Below are 17,784 nucleotides of genomic sequence, written 5' to 3' on the forward strand. Positions count from 1 at the left end.
TATTTGAAATCACTATTTTATTGAGTCAATGGCGCCTCTTAGGTTTTGTACATACAAACACATACATATATATATCACATATAGATTTGTCGTCTGTAATACATATGTACAGGTCAATTAAAGAATTGCAACGAAAGGGTTAAGGCGAAAATAAAACGCGGTAAACACAGTGCAAAAGAGAGCATCACTAACAGCATAGGAGGTGGACGGAGGCCTGACATGCAAAGCAATCGTGCTTATACAACTTGTAATGTGATAGGGGCAACAAGCTAAGGTCTCTGGGGTCTGAACTTTGTGTACTGGGCATAAGCTTCTGTGTATAAATGCATTTTTTAGTGTTTCAAACAAGAGGTCTCGATCTTGTGGTCGAATTCAAAGGCCTGCTAACGCGTTCGCAGCTAAAATTGCGATTTAAATTAAAACGCACTGTTAACAAAGCGAAAATGTAGGACTGGTAAAAAGGACAGTTTGGTTGGGTTTAAAGGCCATAATAATAGTTACTACAACTCAAGTTTCAAAACGCTTTCCTGCTAGCAAAGTTTACTTATTTTTTAGAAACAAAATCCGTACAAAAAGTTTATTTTTTGTGTGAACTATATTTTCTACAGAGGGATTTATTTTGAACAATAGCTTTAACAAGCTCCGTGGTAAATTGCAAAGCGTTTCATTTTAATAGTTACCAAAGCCTGGGTGTAAACAGAACTGAACGTCCAGAAGTTACTAGGAATTAATTCAGCTCACTGTCTTTTGTGGGAAACGGCTGAAAACACAAGCGAGGAACAGTGAACGAATTTCCGGTAATTTCTACAAAGTATTGAAAACCAAACACATTTTCCAGTAACTGGTAAGGGCTGCTGCAAACGCACAAACTCGGCTTCAATATAATTGCTCTTGTTTTCATAAAATACAAAGTTTAAATGGTCCAAAATTTTTATGTGCATTTTAGGCAAAATTTTGACTCAATTGTGCTAATCTGAGAAAAGGCAATAACTGTTACTTGTATTAAGAATAGCATGTCCCGTTCGCGCGGAAGAGTATTGCAATCGCTGGCAAAAACCCTTTGCTGGCAAAAACCCCCGGGTCGAAACTAAATGACGTCACTGTTGCGAATTTAGGCGTTGTGGTTGGGAAACTTGGAAACGAACTATGATGTCATAAATGTTTGTTCAAATAGACTTTTTTAGGCGGTTGTATGTTAAGAAGTAGTTTTGACCTAAAACCGAAGGTGCGTTACCAAAGCAAGGGTGTACATGTCTTCTATCAAGCGTTCGTAAAGGAGTTACGCTTTTCCAGTTTGCTTCCAATTACCAGTTATTAAATCGCACGGTTCTTACAATCAAATTACGCTATCATGTGATCGTTTAACAGAAACGATGGTATTACCACTTGTGGCACAATTTTCCTGCCACATGACAACTCTGTGACATTGCCATAAGCATCTTAGTAAAGCTGATGGACACAGTTTTAGATAAATAAACATTGCTTTTTACACAGGCCATACTAGAGCTCCACCAGCATTGCTCATATATTGGGAAATATGCTTGATAACTGTTCACCAACCAGTGCTAGACCCTAATGACCTTAAAACTAAAGTACAAACCAACAGCTGCTTGGCAAATGTTGTTTTAAAAACCAGCACAAACAACTGCTTAAGAAGTCTACTATTACGAAAAAAACAAGGACAGAAAATTGTAGGAAAATTAAAATTGGGTGACTTTTCAGGATTAGGAATTTTCACAACTAAATGTACTATGGGGAAGGTAAAATTACTGTCGATTATCATGTGACAAGAAAAAAAGAAAGAACACCAACACAATGTGCCAACTGAACAAGGCACTAGCTAAACGGTAAAGGTACACAAAAAATATAACTGTATTAATGACTTATATATTGGATTTAACCAACAAGAAAAAAATCAGCTAAACTTTCTGGGTGGAAGTTCACAAAGATGTGCAAACACGGTTTATGGCATCAGTTACCAACTCAATTCAAATATTTGCATTATTTAGGGTTTTGCCATGTGACTAACCGGGCACAATTTTGCTTGTTGCTTGGCAAAAATAGATGGGATGCCAAAAATAAGTTATATCTTGGAATCAGTAAACATTTGGATCAGTTGTACGAAACAAAAATAGAAACTAATGACCAATAACTATACAGGTATGATCCTGTCAGTATGAAAAATTAATATGGTTTGTTTTATGTTAATCTAAATCCAGACTTGGACGCTTTGACACAATCTCACAACACCCTAGAAACAACTACAAGGCATGTATAATTAATAGCAACCAAAACATAACGGAACTTTGAGGATAAAACAGACACATGCTGCAAACTTTAAGCAGATCCATGTTACCAAATAACACAAATAGTTAAATATGTCCAGATGGACCACATTTGAACCCCCTCAACAGTAAATAAGTAGATAGATTTTAGCAAATTTTATCAGCAAAAATTCAAGGACGGGGTATTGTTTAACGTTAGTGGCTAAAACAGAAAGCCACGTTTGACTTTTAAAGTGAGGCAGCATCATGGCTCCGGCTTCTATACTAACAGCTCTGTTTGTGATTCACTGGAAAATTGAAAAACAAAGGAAAAACACACCCACAAAGTGAACCTCTCACCTTCCACCACCATTTGTAAGATTGTACTATGTTTGTGCAAAAATGTTTGAACACAGAATGCCATCCTCGTCTCTAAGATGGCGCCGTAAAAATTCTTGTTTCGTTAAACGATGCGAAGAAATATTTCCCCGTGTAATAAAAAGTTGTTTGTAACAAAACTGGCAAAGATTTGCCTTCAGTGTTTGTTTGTGGTGGAGAATCTGAACTAGCAGCCAAAGGGTTTGTGTTTGGGTCTTGACCCGCTCCATCAGCCAGCTCCGATTGATCTTGTGAAGCAGCATTTAATATGTTTGCCTGAAACATAGTTTGGACTGTTTACTAAAAAAACTTTTGACATCAACAATTTTCAAAAAAATGTCTTTAAAAATACTATTAAATAGCCAAGTGAGTATATTCACACTGGGATCAGCCCTGAAGCGTCAATGAAGACCAGCGATCATGGCATACTTATCGATAAATAGGCCTGGCATACTATGATTTACTATTAAATAGTGGTTAAATATCATTTCAAGTATTTTTGCCAATGCGTAGTCCGCTAGCTTAAAAACAGTTTAAAGACAACAAGAGCAACAGCCGTCCAGCTTAATAAAAGTACAGAATCTGACAAAAATTAGACACAAAAACTTACATTCGTCCAAAGGCTTAAATGTATAAAGACAACACCAATAAAGAAACTGATGCTAAATAAGGTGAAAAAGTGGAACAGGATGTGTCGTTCATGACCCCTAGAACAAACAAAAACACAAATTAAAACAACAGAACATCCACTAAAATTTTTAAAAAAATGGCAAGCTATATTACAATGCTGTGAAGATATGAACCAGCATTGCTCATCATGTTGCTAAAAAGTGTAAATCAGCCACATTTTCTGTGTTTAAAGCAGCTGTCTACTATGATAGTTGTTACAAAAAAGCAACTAGGTAATAAAATTGCACTCTACTAATCACCTTATGCCTTCATAGACTTTGTCATCTTGGACAGGATGGCGCTTTGGTCGTTGATGTGAAGTTGTTGCCTCCGATTCTGACTTTTCCTCTGAAACTGCCAGTCTTTTTCTGACATTTTCATTTGGCTCCTCCATAATATTTTAATTTAGATTTTGCTAACTCACATTGAATGATTTGGGCTTATAACCTTATTGGAATATTATCTGCACATTAAATTAATAAAGATTTAAGTGCATTCAGTGTTATTTACCCTGATGAAGACGAACTGTATAGGGCTCGGAGTAAAATTACCTGCAATAGCTTATATATTTAAGCTAAATGAGTGTCAAAATTCACAATGGTATTAATATTGAAAATCAATCACACAAACTGTCTATAATTATATTCCTAAATGTCTAAAAAATCTTAAAGGCAAAAAAAAACCATAAACCAGTGATTCCCAACCCTTTTAGTCAAATTTCTCTGTAATATACTACATAGTAGATGCTAAACCGTACAAAGAAAATTTAAAATTTAGTCTTTTATCAACTTTACAGGTTAAATTTCCAGAGCTAAAGTGCCTGTTTACAAACCACATGTAAAAATCAAAGTAAATTCTTCCCCTCAAGTTTTAAATATTGTCCCCGGGTGGGAACCACTGCCTTAAACCCTGCCACATATTCCAAAAACATACAACTTATACTAAACTTTAAAGTAAACCTGGTTTAAATAATGTCTATCCGTCAAGAATTATAGCAAAGTTGTAATATTTCCATAGATGTAATTTACATAGATAAAGCTACTAGCTCCGTAACTAATATCAAATACAACAGTTAACACTGAATAAAATGTTTTTATCCGGCATGTTTGAAATTTGCAGATCGACCGCTACTTGCAAATCCGAGCGCACGCCCAAAAAATTTCAACCAAACAAAATTGCTGTTTACACTTTTCCCTGACGTCGTGTCACGGTTGGATGAGTTTGACCAAATGACGTTGCATGTACGGAAAGCAAAATATATATTCTATTTTTATCAAAATCGAACAATGTAGTTTAACGAAGGCTAGGTATGGTATTTAAGACGTAAATTTAGATCAAGCAAAAGATAAAATACGAAATAAATAAATGCATCTTCATTTTATTGTTGTTTTAATGCAAGGTTTTACAGAAACTGACGGTGCCAATAGGCGAAATATATATATTTTCTTAGTATTATCGACTGATTCTGCTTTTTTGGAAACCTGTTTGCATATTTAGAATTATACTTGAAAAAGACAATGATTGTCGGTAAGTATGCTGCCTGTCAGAGGGTCAGATACCGCTCAATCAAATGGTTCTATATTTTTTTTTCATTTGCATCTAGAATAGGGTTGCCATACGTCAGGATTTTCCCTGACATGTCAGGGAATTTAGTGTTTAAATCTGCGTCAGGGAGAAATGTTAAAATGTACTTAAAAGTCAGGATTTTAGGGAAACAAATGTAGATATACTATGAAATTAATGTACCAACGGAGAAAATTTCTAGTAGTTAGCTACAACCGCGTCTATACCATGAAACGTGAAGAGGTAAACTGGCGGCGGGCAGGTCAACGCACAAAGTTACTGTTTCGTTTTGCAGGGCTCCGTGAGGCAATCTTTCGGGGGCCGCAAAAAGCTGGAAGTAATTCTATATTCTAATTTAGCGTCAGCTTGTGCAACTAAATAAGTTCAAAGTGAAAATCAAAGTGAAATTGAGAATCGACCGTCTCCATTGCCAGACAATAGGTAATAGCGGAAAGAAATGACGTCATATTCAACAAATGACGTCATACACAACGTCACGACCCCATTCAATCCTCGCGCCGATTTTTGTTCCATATAGTTTTACGCACTAACCCGTAGCCACTAACTCACTAACGCACTTAGTCTTCCTCCTCAAAAACTACATTTAACACAAAGCATGATTCGATTGCATGCGAGTTTTTAATTAGTTCATTAATTTGCATGACCAAATTCTGCAGCATATTTTTGCATTTTGCTCTAAAAAATGCGTTTCTTGTTGCTATTTGGAAGCAGAAACAAAATGTTTGTCTAGTATGTTCAGCTTAGTAAATGTTATTGTAATACTTTTTTCCGCTATTATATATTGCATGACAACCAACAAAAATGCAATTGTTCGCGCACAATGCTAATGTTTTTGTCTTGTCTGTAATGTCAGATTTAGATCACTGTTATGCAGAATTTTACATAACTAGCAAAAATCCTGCAATCATTTTTCCTTTTTCTGAAAAACACATTCAGGCTTAAGGACCACAAGCCCTCGAAATAATGGCAGGAAGACCGTTTAGAGAAAATGACGAAAAAGTTTGAGAACCACTGGGTTAACGCAACGGAGATAAATTTTGCAGGGATTGTGTATCATAAAATATGGCAACCCTAATGTAAGATTTCTTGCCTCTAGCGTCGCAAACTGTTATGTACGGGTGCCAGGAAGATCGTCCTGGCACTGCTATTGTCGCAACAATGACTTTGTGACGTAAAATCCATTGTGGTGCAATTACCTTGTGCAACTGCGAGACGGGCCACTCTAAAATACGCAATCTACGCAATCTACGCAAGCTATACGCAATCTACTAACAAAAACTAACTAAGATGTTGACGGTTAGTGCTATTAGGGTCAGGGTGACGGTTTGTGATACAATTAACTTTATAATTTAATTTCAGATGCGTTTCAGGTCTAATTTTCTCTACAAGTGTTAACATGCGGTACCATACAGTGTTTAGTACCACTCTCAACACATATGAGAATATTAAGCCCAAACTGGACATCTAAAACTAAATTATAGTGTTAATTTTATTATAAACCCTCACCCAGACCCTAAAAGCCCTAACCGTCAACATTTTTTAAAGGTTGCATACGTTTTATAAGCAGATTGCGTACAGATTGCGTAGATTGCGTAGATTGCGTATTTTAGAGGAGCCCCTGCGAGACCGCATGGTTATTAGTTTATTAGTGTCTGTGATGTGCTGAACGCATGAAAGTGAGTTGTGATAGCTAAGTAACGACATTCTGATTCTATTTGAAACAGAAATTTTACTGCAAATGTGCAAAAGTTGTACCTAAGTGAAGTGGACCTGTGAACTTTGCGCTGAGCATTGGAATATTGTGACCCGATTAATTTACTGTGGGCAAGATTCGGCCTACATCGATCTGTGCGAGGGAGTGACTTGGTTGCATTGTTGTACGCCGGTATGTTTTAATGTAATGGCCTGTATCTTGGTGTGTTTTTATGTGTTTTACTGATTACGCCTTACGATATTTACAGTCTGAAAACCGTAATCTGTGATTTCTAACTGGGAAGTCTAATACCTGGACCGATCAAAGTTTGGTACGTTATTTGTTTCTCTCCTGTAAATGCGTTTGTCGTTGTTCCTCGTTCTGACTTTTACTAGTGTTGTTATATTTGCAGAAAACCGCGTTTATTGCGCGCGTCATTCATCTGGGTCGAAATAAAATTCTGTTGCTCGCACTGGTAGCTTGACCAGGCGCTGCACTGAAGGTGCGACGCTACACCTAATCTAGAAGGTTTGTCTGATTGGTTTAGAAAGAGGCGTTGCCAATTACCCCGGTTTTAAACCCACGAAAAAGGTAAATCAGTTTTCTGTCGTTGTTTATCATGCGGTTCTCGAATTTAGAAGGTTAAACTCCTCGTGGCTCGGAAAAAACACTGGAGCCATCCGAGTTCCGCCCAAATCCACATTTTGTCCGTTTCAGGGATGGGGGTCATGTAGCGGTTACTTTCACTGCGATTATCGTGTTCTTGCATACCTATAGCGAATCGGACAGATTGCCTTCTTTCATTTATTCACGTCTTATGGGGCTTATTCCTAAATTGCGTTATTCTATTTTGATATAACTCGAATAAACACGTCGCTATCTTAGGTAGGGTTGCACTTACAAAGACCTGACTTAACCAGAGGATCTAACAACCAATGGGAAAAACAATAATGTTTTAAGAGACCTTTTGTGGGAAAGTCGAATTGGATAAAACAAAAGCTTTCCTTATCTAATTTGCCGCTTTTTATGAAAAAGTCTTTTCACACTATTTTTGTACATTTAAACACAAAATAAACGATACATACGTATAGCCAGGTATATGTTTGACAGACGATGCAAATATAAGTCCATAACATTATGAAAAATGCAAAAACACGAATTGATTCACTTGCTGCCATTTGCGGTGAGAAGTTTCATCTGTTCACTATCAGTACCATCTTTGCTGCCTCCAGTGTCCGCTTGCATTCTCTTGTAAGGGGGACGCATTATGAGAAATATTACAGACGATATAAAAGTAAGAGCGAAGGGAAAAGACGTTGAAGCCGTTGCCCCAATGTTGCTGAGCAACACACGGCCGATGATGGGATACATCAGGCGAAATATCCCCATTCCAATAATGTTAACCATTGTAACCAACATTGTAGGTTTAGGATAAGTCACCTCTATCAGGATTTCAAAGAGCGACGTGTTTGCCATGCCAAGAAATAAGCCTTGCGCTACAACGCCAACGTAGACACAGACTAAAACTGAAAATTTCACGCCAAGGAGAATAACGAGACACGTAACACATTCAAAAGCGACACTAAACAGCACCACCTCGCGGAACTTTTTAGTTTTCGTGATAAGCGGCCCAGCTATGAAGCCTCCTATTGTGTATGTGATCCAACCTCCCATTAAAACCAATCCGGCTTTGGAGTTGAGCTGAGTTTGGCCGACAAACTTGGTGTGAAGCACAGACGATAGTAGAACGCTGTTATTGCGCAGAACTGGGTTGACGGCACCGAAAACGAACCAAACGGCCACAAAGTAAGGATCGGTAAAAAGCTCCTTGATAACCTGCTTGTACTGCTTTAATGCCTCGGTAAAACTCTGTTTCTGCAGATCTCCGGTTTTGACTTTTTGTATGATGGCTTTGGCTTGTGCTTCGCTCGGAGGCAAAGGCGGTGCGTCGACGACAAAGAAATAAACGCAGACTGTGAGAATCGCAGCAATCAGTGTGAAAGTAATAAATATCCACGTCAGCCGAAATCCGATCACACCCATGCTTTGACGCACGTTTACAATTTCCGGAGTCAAAACGGACCCGACCGACTCTCCAATGCCGCGTCCCACCACTTGGAGCGCCACAGCGGTGGCTACTTCCACCGTGGGAAACCAAATAGCGGCGGTAGGTGGCGGTATAGACCAGGAAATGATATTGCTGAATCCCATAACGGTCTGGCCGACTATAATAGAAATATAACCCGTAGGCATTGAAACTCCAATCGTTGTGAGCGCAAAGCCTAACAGCAGTGTTGACGTCATCAGGAGATATGACTGACGAAAGCCTAATCGTGACGTAAGCCATGACATAGGCAAGGACATGCTAAGAAAGACTACGGACTGTGTGAGGATAAACCAGTCAACTTGCCAAGGGTGAATGCCCAGAAATTTAACGAATACACTGTTTATTGGGCCATAGCAGGATTGGTTGAAACCACGAAGGAAAATAGCAACACAGGAGATTGTGAGAATAACCCAACGTCTGGCATAAACACCAAGCTTCATAGAGATAACATCTTCTTCTTCTTGTTGTTGGTCTTCTTCTGCTACACCGTCGTTGTTGTTCGCAACTGTCAATGTAGATTGAGTTTTTTCCTCAAACTCTGTAACATTTTCAGCAGGTACACCCATAATATTATTTGTTACAATGCAGGATTGCTATTCGAAAGCCTAATGAGCAAATATAAAAAAACGTTTAATATGTCACGGCTTCGAAGGACATGGACCCACGACCGTTTTAATATTGTCTAACTTTTCAACACTGTATTTGACCCTAATGTTAAGTATACGTGACTTCCATTATAGAAGAACTGTATAGGTCTACTTGATCAACATATACTATATGTGTCATATAGCAATCAATGTATGATAACTTTCACGACTGAATATATCGTGTTTCGTGCTTCTGTGCATAGATCAGTTGTACTCATGTAAGTTCGCATAACATTTGTACTTTTAAAGTCTGTTTAGCAAATCATGAAACACAACAACGCCGTCACTACCGAAGCACATTGTCGTTTTTTTTAATTTACCCATTCTCTGAATCAGTTAGAATAAAGTAATTCTTGAAAATAAAGTAAAATATTTTTGGCAAGAAATAAAAAAAACATTTACAACAGCAGTTTTGGTAATGGTAAACCATTAACGGCAGAACTTAAACTGTCGATCAGAATTAGTCAAATGCACTTTATTAGAGGTGCAGAAAGTGCACACTGTTTCGACCTTATACAAAGCCTGTTACTCCCAACAAACTTGAGTACCGTTGAATGGCTACACTATAGCCAATACAGACTATGTCAGTTGCTTTTACACACTCTATTTAAACAAGACACCGATGAAACCATTTGGAGAAATATATTTCTCTGCTTGAAACTGTTTCTTTTTGAACCAAGGGTTTTACTGTTACAATACAGAGAAAAATATCAAACTTTTTGTTTACATCCCTTCAAATGGAACCATAATTGACTAAAAAGAAAGTTCTATAACTGACCAATGTAATAAAAATACTGTTTTATAACAAATGAGTGCACACTTGTAACAATCTATTAAATACTTTCGGCAAAAATATTGCTGTTGTAAACGTCAGAAAACGTAAACAGAACCGGTTATTGTTTTTTTTTCGTGAACAATCGCTAGTACCAGCATGCTAAACACTAAACAGGCTAAAAACGTGTTGGTATGCTACATGTAGAGAAACTATGTTTTCAAATTCTTATTTTATATTTGTCTAGAATTTTTGGTATTGAGAAGAACTGCTACATGAAGTTATACTAAAACACTCCTGTCATTGGTCTTTTGACATATTTTAAAGGTAACAATTATCTACAAAATTACTCCAGAAGAGCGACAGATGATCAGCGTCAGTATAAGCTTTTATTTTCGAAACAGATTATTATTTTTGCCTGTTCAGAAGGCGTTATTAGTTTTCTTATTCAAATACCAACTCGATGTCAAATGCAGTTGAAGCTCTTTGTCTTGAAACATACGTGTTATGTGAAACCATGACAGTGTTAAACTTAAAAACGTTTTATCATGGCGTGACGCCTAACAACTTAAGTCAAAACAGCCACTGTCATAACAAAAGGTGAACCACCGGTCACTACTTCTTGCATATCGTGCACTGTACTTACGCGCATTCAGTGTTATTTGCCTGATTTGTACAGTAAGAAGTGTCGGTTCAAAAATACAATTGCCAGAAAAGCTCTATGGAGTTGATATTATGTCTGGCAGCAGCTTATACCTATCACAAGTTGCATATCCAAACAATGCACACATTTTTCTAAAAACTTACTTATAAGTATAACGAGCAACGTTTTTAGCAATATTAACCAACCGCCAACTGTTACATAATAAAGTATACGGCTAGAAAATATAAGAATAATTGTGACCAACTCGCATCACACGGCACCTAGATCAGCGCTTATACTCTACCTTGCTTTCGCATATGCTGACTATTTTAACTCCTGATAAATAGATATAATGACAACTTCCGAGGCACAGCTATTAATTTAGAGTTTTCGTACTTCGGCTTTTACTTTCAGTAGACACGTGACGACTTTCTAATATAGAGGTTACGACATGTTAATTTTGTGAGAAACACTTCATACGAATTAAATCATGCCCCATCCAAATATCGTGTAATGAAAATAAAAACTACAAAAAAATCAGAAACGTTTTTAGAATAAATTCATTTGTATCAGATGTCTAACAACAACAAACATTCTATGCAGCATACGCTTCACTTTTTCTTGTAATGACCCCGTATTTTAATAACCCTAATTTTTGGACACTTTTCGTATAAATTAGCCAAACTTTTGGTTACACATTTATTCACCTAATTATACATTCGAGCGACTGGATTTTTTTTAAATAGCGCTTTCTCCGCAATGCAAAAAGGTTACAATTTTGCAACTTGATTCTTGACATTGCCAGACACTTAGTTTCACAATCCCTGCACTATTCTGTTTTACAACCTTGTTCACCTATTATCAGTTCTTTAACTGCCCGAAATGCCTATGCCATAGCAATATCTAAGGCCACAGCGACCTTCAAGAAGGTCAAAAGCTTAGGTTGCGTAGGAAGACGCTTTAGCTTTAATTCGCTTATCGGTCTGCGCGAGAGATATCCTGAATGATTTATTACGTTTTCCGGTAGCGTCATACGCCTAAATGAATATAGGCTTAGGCTACCATTGGTACGTGTAGCCTACTGATCATGCTTTCACTGCCTAAAGCAGTGTTTCTCAACCTGGGGGTCGCGACCCCCCAAGGGGTCGCCAAGCACTTTTGAGGGGGTCGCGGAGACGCAACCGAACACGGAATTATTTTATCTGTATCAAAATAACTTTCCCTGTGACTTTTGTTTAGCATATAGTAACTCACACGACCGTTTGATTTAGAACGGGCGCAACAATATTTGCGATTGTATACTTCTATAATTGCGGGTTTTGGTTTTTCTTAACATAAAAAAAACACGAAATAGTGAAATAGTTAATGAAAAATAGGCGTTTTCCGGAATACAGCAAAACGCCGAACTATCGGAGCCACGTTAGATTGCAAATGTGTGATGAACACAATCAACACATGCTGGTAGTTAAACTTCCTGTGTGTGTGCGTGTGTAAAGGGGTCGCGTGGTGTTAGAAAATCTCTAAATGGGGTCGCATAGTAAAAAAGGTTGAGAACCACTGGCCTAAAGTGACTCAAATACCTTTAAAATTCTTCTGCTACAATAAGTAAGACATTTTCGGTTGTTATACATCTAAATTAGCCTTGGGGCTGCTCATATGGGTTTTCATTTGGAACAATTTGCCCAGCTCGATCGTCGCCTAAGCCTGTGAACTCAATTTGCACCATAACGATTTTAGTGTTTGTAGACTGGCAAGCGAAATGCTCAAATGCCTGAAAGGTCATTATGTGACGTTGGTAAAATCTGCATTAAACCTGGAATTTGTAATGTGTAAGATTAATTGCATCAATTAGTACTAAGCTAAGTTTTAACTAAGTTTTTGTAACGCAATAAAATACAAATTTGTGGGAACGAATTTTAATGATGAACAACAAATACGTCGATATGTGATTGAATTAGACACAAACAATAAGCATTACAAAATACTAACTTTAGATTTTGTTACAAATATCGTTTGTAAAGTTAAAAATTTGAATAGAAAAATCCTTCAAAAGTTTATTTTAAAATGTCAAAATCGCTCATCTGTTTTAATGCCATATTCCCGCCTTTATAATCAAGCACTGTTACGTCACAACCGACAAGACAAACGTTGCATTGTTTCAATTTTATCTAGAAACCAGCCAATGCATTTAGTTCCAGAAGGTTTCAGTTGTATTGTATTGTTATCTACAAAAATGGACACAAGTACATTGACTGTGTGTGGATATGGAAGTCGAAGGGAGCTGAACCCTACAGGTTTTCCAGCAAAACTATATCGTCTGACCACCAATGAAAGCTATTGCTCAATTTGGTGGGCCGAGGATGGAACTCATATTGTTATAGATGTGCCAAAATTTGAAAGCGAAATTCTGCGGAATGGACAAATTCCACGCTGTGATCGATTTAAGACCATGGCGTTCACCAGCTTTATTCGCCAACTTAATTTATATGGATTTCGTAAGGTATGCAGTTTTAATGGTTGTTTGTTTGGCATAAACATGTGTTTTTATGAAGTAACAAGGTGCTTTTTTGTTGTGTTCTATACTCACTTTAAAATAACATTAGATTACATTACGATCTGAAATTAGAATTTAGGTGTAACAACATGCTGCTTAAAGAAACCGAGTTATAAATTTGAAAGGCAATACGTTTTTTATGGCATTTACATAGTAGCCTATACTGGCCTCCTAAACGTGGGTTACACAAGCACCTATTAAAAAATAGAACTTTAAACATTTGTGAAAGGCAGCTGGCTAAAAACTAACAATTATTTTGTGTATGTTTTGTTTTTACTCATACTTTTAACTCAATAAAAATCCTGATTTTGTTTCAAAGCCTAAAGCAAAAAATCTTTCAGTTTACAAATATTAGCATAGGTATTTTGCACCAGGTTGTCGTGGATAATGGTTTGCATGAAGACCCTGTCGACTGGCAAAGATATGCCCATGCGTTTTTCTTCCGAGGGCGTTTAGATATTCTACATTGGGTCAGAAGACAACCAGGTCCATTCCATTGTCGCATGTCGCGAGCTTCAAGACAGGCTGTGAATGCAATGCGTTCCTACAACGAGTATGTTTATAATTTGTATTAGTGATGCACCGAATTGGCTTAATTAGGATTCGAACGCAACCGAATATTCGGTACATTAATAGTTTTTACGAATATACTGCGTGCTTAATATTTATACCGGTATTTTTGCAAGGTTAATTTGGCGAAATTAGTTTGGCATTTTTGGCGAAATTAGTTCGGCAACTGATATTTAAAGGTAGGCTACACTTTGTGCAAGTTTAGGCAACAATTTGAACCAAAATTGAAAGTTCATTTATCTTCCACTTTAAGCATTTGTAGTAACTCAGATTTGGTAAAATCGAACACTAAAGATCAGGGGTCGGCAACCTTTTAGGCGACGCGTGCCAATTTACTTGTTGTTTCCATGCGTCAATGCCCTCGCGTGCCAACGTTTTTCTAAATGATAGTGGTTCGTGCCAGCAGATATCAATAATAAAGAGAAAGCAGAGTGTTTTGTGCATGTAAGACTGAATTTTAAGACAACGGCATGATACCAACTATAAACAAGCAGTGTAACAGGTTAAATTGTTACTTCAATATAAACACGCAAATCGTTCGGCGTGCCATGAAAAACGACTTAGCGTGCCAACCTTGGCACGCGTGCCAGGGGTTGCCGACCCCTGCTAAAGATAGTTTGCCAACGTGGCGTGTTCAGAAGTGGGCAATTTAATTTTTTTTAAGGGGGAAAATACCTGTATTATATCAAATCTAGAGGGTACTGTCTGGTAATAGTATTGGATATGATGGCCAACACATCGAAAAAAAAATCGAAAAAGTACCTAAGCTTTTGTTTTTGCGCAGAGCTGTTGCTCAACATCTTATGTTTCGCGGGCTCCGGCCATCAAGGAAAGGACCTCGACCTGCTACGGACAGAAGACGGAGCGGGCCAAAACTACCAAATCCAAACGGTAAAAAATTTTTTTTTTTTGAAAGTATCTGTATGTGTTACGTTTTATTTTTTTGGTAACGTTCTCTAACGTCTTTTTTGCCATTCTATGTTACTTCGCTGTAGCGACTTGTAAAAGAGCCCTGTGAGGCTTGGTACCGGGCAGTTGTGTCGCTTTGTATCTGCGTCGCTTGTTCTTTAATTGTTTTTACTCTTTAACATTTTAATACAAGTTTGAATTGGATACTGACAGCCCGTTATTGCAGAACAACACATACACCGAAAGCAGCAAACGATAAGCCAGTGGCAGCACGAAATGTTTAAGGTTGACATATATAGGCCCAGCAACTACGCTGCCGTGTTTTTTTAACTTCTCTCTCTTGCATGTTTTCTTCTCCGCTTTTAAGTGACAACTCTGTTTAATCCAAAACTATAAAAAGAACAATTTGTAAATGGCGTCATTCCGCAATGGACTGTTTTTGCGAATGACTTTGCCCATGCTTGACCATTTCTACATATTTGTAATCGAAAGGTTATCACATAAAGCCCTAATGCAAAAGGTTCAAGTTCTCAAACTGGCTGTCGGAGTTCATAATTTATGATTGTTGTTTTGTATCTAGGTTACATACATCTGTGTGAGCAACTGCCATTAATCAGCGGAATGCAGCAGAATGCCATGATGCCGCTTAATACTGAATTCCCAAAAACGTTTGCGGTGGACGCTGGCTCATTGTGGAATCCAACTTTACAATTCGATTTGGCCGGACCTGCTGCTCTAAGTCAAGGTAACTAACGTTTGTAAATTAAATTAAGGCCAGAAGTTTGATTGAGTAAAAGCACAGAGGTAATAGTTTCCTTTGTCAAAAGTTAACTGTGCCCTAAATAGAATTGCACGACCAAGGTCCTTGCGACAACAGTATGTAGTTGGTAGTGATTGGACGATACCAGAATTTGAAGCGAGTACCAATACCGAGTACGACTACTACGTGTATATACCTTCGATGCCGTTTGCCGAGTATTTCTTCGATACCAAATACCGAGATTTTCACACGATAACGAAAAAAATATACATAACCTGGCGGAACTTTTTCCCGATTTGTGCTGTACGAAGCAAATATTTGCAAAAAGTTGCCCATATTCTTACAGTGTAAGCCGGGCTTCGCTATCGGACGTTGGTATCGAAAACTGAGGCAAATTATTTCGATATCGAGTACGAGTATCGATACCACTGAAATCATTCGATACCGAGTACCGGGTACTCGCCCTATCACGAGTAGTTGGACAATCATAGGCTTGTTCGAGAATGAAGACACAAGTTTAAACCTTAATTTACCACCCAAAAGCAAAGAATTGTTTGATTCCTATAAAATACGACCAAAGGTTTGACTTACCGAATAACATTCACATGAACATACTGTATGCGGATTGTTAGTGTACGTTGGACAAAAGCAAGAACAACCTTACATATTTTACGCAAAGAAAGAATAGAATAATGATTGTAGACCGCTTAAATTTGGTAAATAAACAGAAATATTTACTTGCTGTTAACAGGTGCTGGCGGATCTCATCAATGTGCCAAGTCACCCGGTTATATAGAAGTTGAACCAAACGATATTAATCTCACTCCGGAACAGTGGCAGGTATGAACAGTGCTTAAAAAAATAATGTTTTCCAAAAAGTGTAAAAACAATCGACTTATACTGTATTATCGAAAATGTGAAAAATTGGAAAAGAAAGTAATTTGTCTCTACTTTCCGTAGGCTTTGAGTGCAGCATTTCATCAGCAACAGCTACCCGACCTAAGCAGTCTTTTTGATGTTGGGGAGTTAAAGGAAGATCTTGGAAATCATGTGCTATTGCCGGTTAGCACTGATGCAATGGGCGAAGCAGAGGGTTTGCCAAAGTTTTACGTGTAAGTTTGTGGTTATCAACCGGTTTGTAGCTAAACTGACAAATTCCGGAGCGTTTTTTTTTCAGTTTATCAAAGAATTAAAAACAAACGTGGTCGGCTACCGAGCATCTTACGTTAATGCTCGGTGCTTGGCGCTTGGTGCAATGTGACGTCACAAACATTCCTTATTCCGCACTAGTTTTGTAGCTTTTCGAGGTCCCTTACGTCACCAGCGGTGTACTGAGCTATACATGCCCATAAGTACACGTTTTTCACAATCTAACGCATTTAAAACAACAGTAGTCATTTTTGATCTTGGATACCCTTTCGAACACCAGTTTTGTACTTTAAATATGCAAATTTAATGCTTTGGTCTGTTTGTGCAGCTGCTCGGCCGAGCACCGAGCTTTAAAAGCAGCGATGCTCGGTACCGAGTACTCTGGTTCTGGCTCGGCTCGACTCATACATAGAGTGTTTCCTATATCGTTCTTCCGTAGTAAATCCAAAAAATCCAAACTTGTCCAAGAAAATCCGTTTATCTTTGCATGTTTTTATCGATTTCGACAGAGGTCCGAAGGTGCCTATTAGCAAGAAGACCTCAGAAGATAACGCAGCATCTGATGGTGTTAATACAGACTTCTCTGTGACTACACCTCATGAAAATCTGCGCATTGAATCACTGTGGAGTGACGCAACTGGCAAAAAAGCCTTCATGTGAACTATCAGAGGCTGAAACTCAAGAAAAACTTTCCAAAGAGTTTGCCGCGGGAAGTTCTCCGCAGCAAGATGCCTTACATCAAATTTCTAACTTTACATAATAGCAAAAATTTTTCAGTCAACTTTTTATATTTCGCTTTAAAATTGAATGGTTTGCACAAAGTTACGGTGCCTTTAAAGCTAAAATATGCAATGAACCAGTTTTCGGTTTAACAATATTTAATTTGTGCGCGTTTGTGACTAAAAAATCGCAGTCTATGTTCTGTAAAGTTCTTTTTGTGTTCTACTTTGATGTAAATAAACGAATTCCGTTTTTTGTTTAACCAACGCACAAAAAACCTCCAAACACCTAGTCTTTTGCAGTTTACCATAAAAGGTATCAAATATACATAACCCAAATAAATTTTATCCAATTTTAGATTATAA

General features: G+C 37.7%; 3 protein-coding genes across 3 annotated transcripts; 1 reads left to right on the forward strand and 2 right to left on the reverse strand.

Moving 5' to 3' along the window:
* LOC145233780 (uncharacterized) lies at positions 1–3,796 on the reverse strand. The gene is made up of 3 exons (XM_080098563.1): positions 3,572–3,796; positions 3,253–3,349; positions 1–2,918 (listed from the first exon to the last, which is right to left on the reverse strand). The coding sequence occupies exons 1-3, from the start codon at positions 3,703–3,705 to the stop codon at positions 2,697–2,699; spliced, it is 453 nt and encodes a 150-aa protein (XP_079954689.1). The 5' UTR covers positions 3,706–3,796; the 3' UTR covers positions 1–2,696.
* Positions 3,797–7,613: 3,817 nt separating this feature from the next.
* Positions 7,614–9,293, reverse strand: LOC145232930 (choline/ethanolamine transporter flvcr2a-like). Its single transcript, XM_080097596.1, has one exon. It carries the CDS (start codon positions 9,259–9,261, stop codon positions 7,753–7,755), a length of 1,509 nt encoding a protein of 502 aa, XP_079953722.1. The 5' UTR covers positions 9,262–9,293; the 3' UTR covers positions 7,614–7,752.
* A 3,697-nt stretch (positions 9,294–12,990) lies between these two features.
* Positions 12,991–17,583, forward strand: LOC145232665 (uncharacterized). Its single transcript, XM_080097328.1, has 7 exons — positions 12,991–13,257; positions 13,686–13,864; positions 14,666–14,772; positions 15,371–15,535; positions 16,302–16,390; positions 16,511–16,662; positions 17,209–17,583. Exons 1-7 carry the CDS (start codon positions 12,991–12,993, stop codon positions 17,357–17,359), a joined length of 1,110 nt encoding a protein of 369 aa, XP_079953454.1. The 3' UTR covers positions 17,360–17,583.
* The last annotated feature ends 201 nt before the right edge of the window (positions 17,584–17,784 follow it).

Source organism: Phallusia mammillata, chromosome 6 (genome assembly GCF_965637545.1).
Source record: "Phallusia mammillata chromosome 6, kaPhaMamm4.hap1.1, whole genome shotgun sequence".
Classification (NCBI taxonomy): domain Eukaryota; kingdom Metazoa; phylum Chordata; class Ascidiacea; order Phlebobranchia; family Ascidiidae; genus Phallusia; species Phallusia mammillata.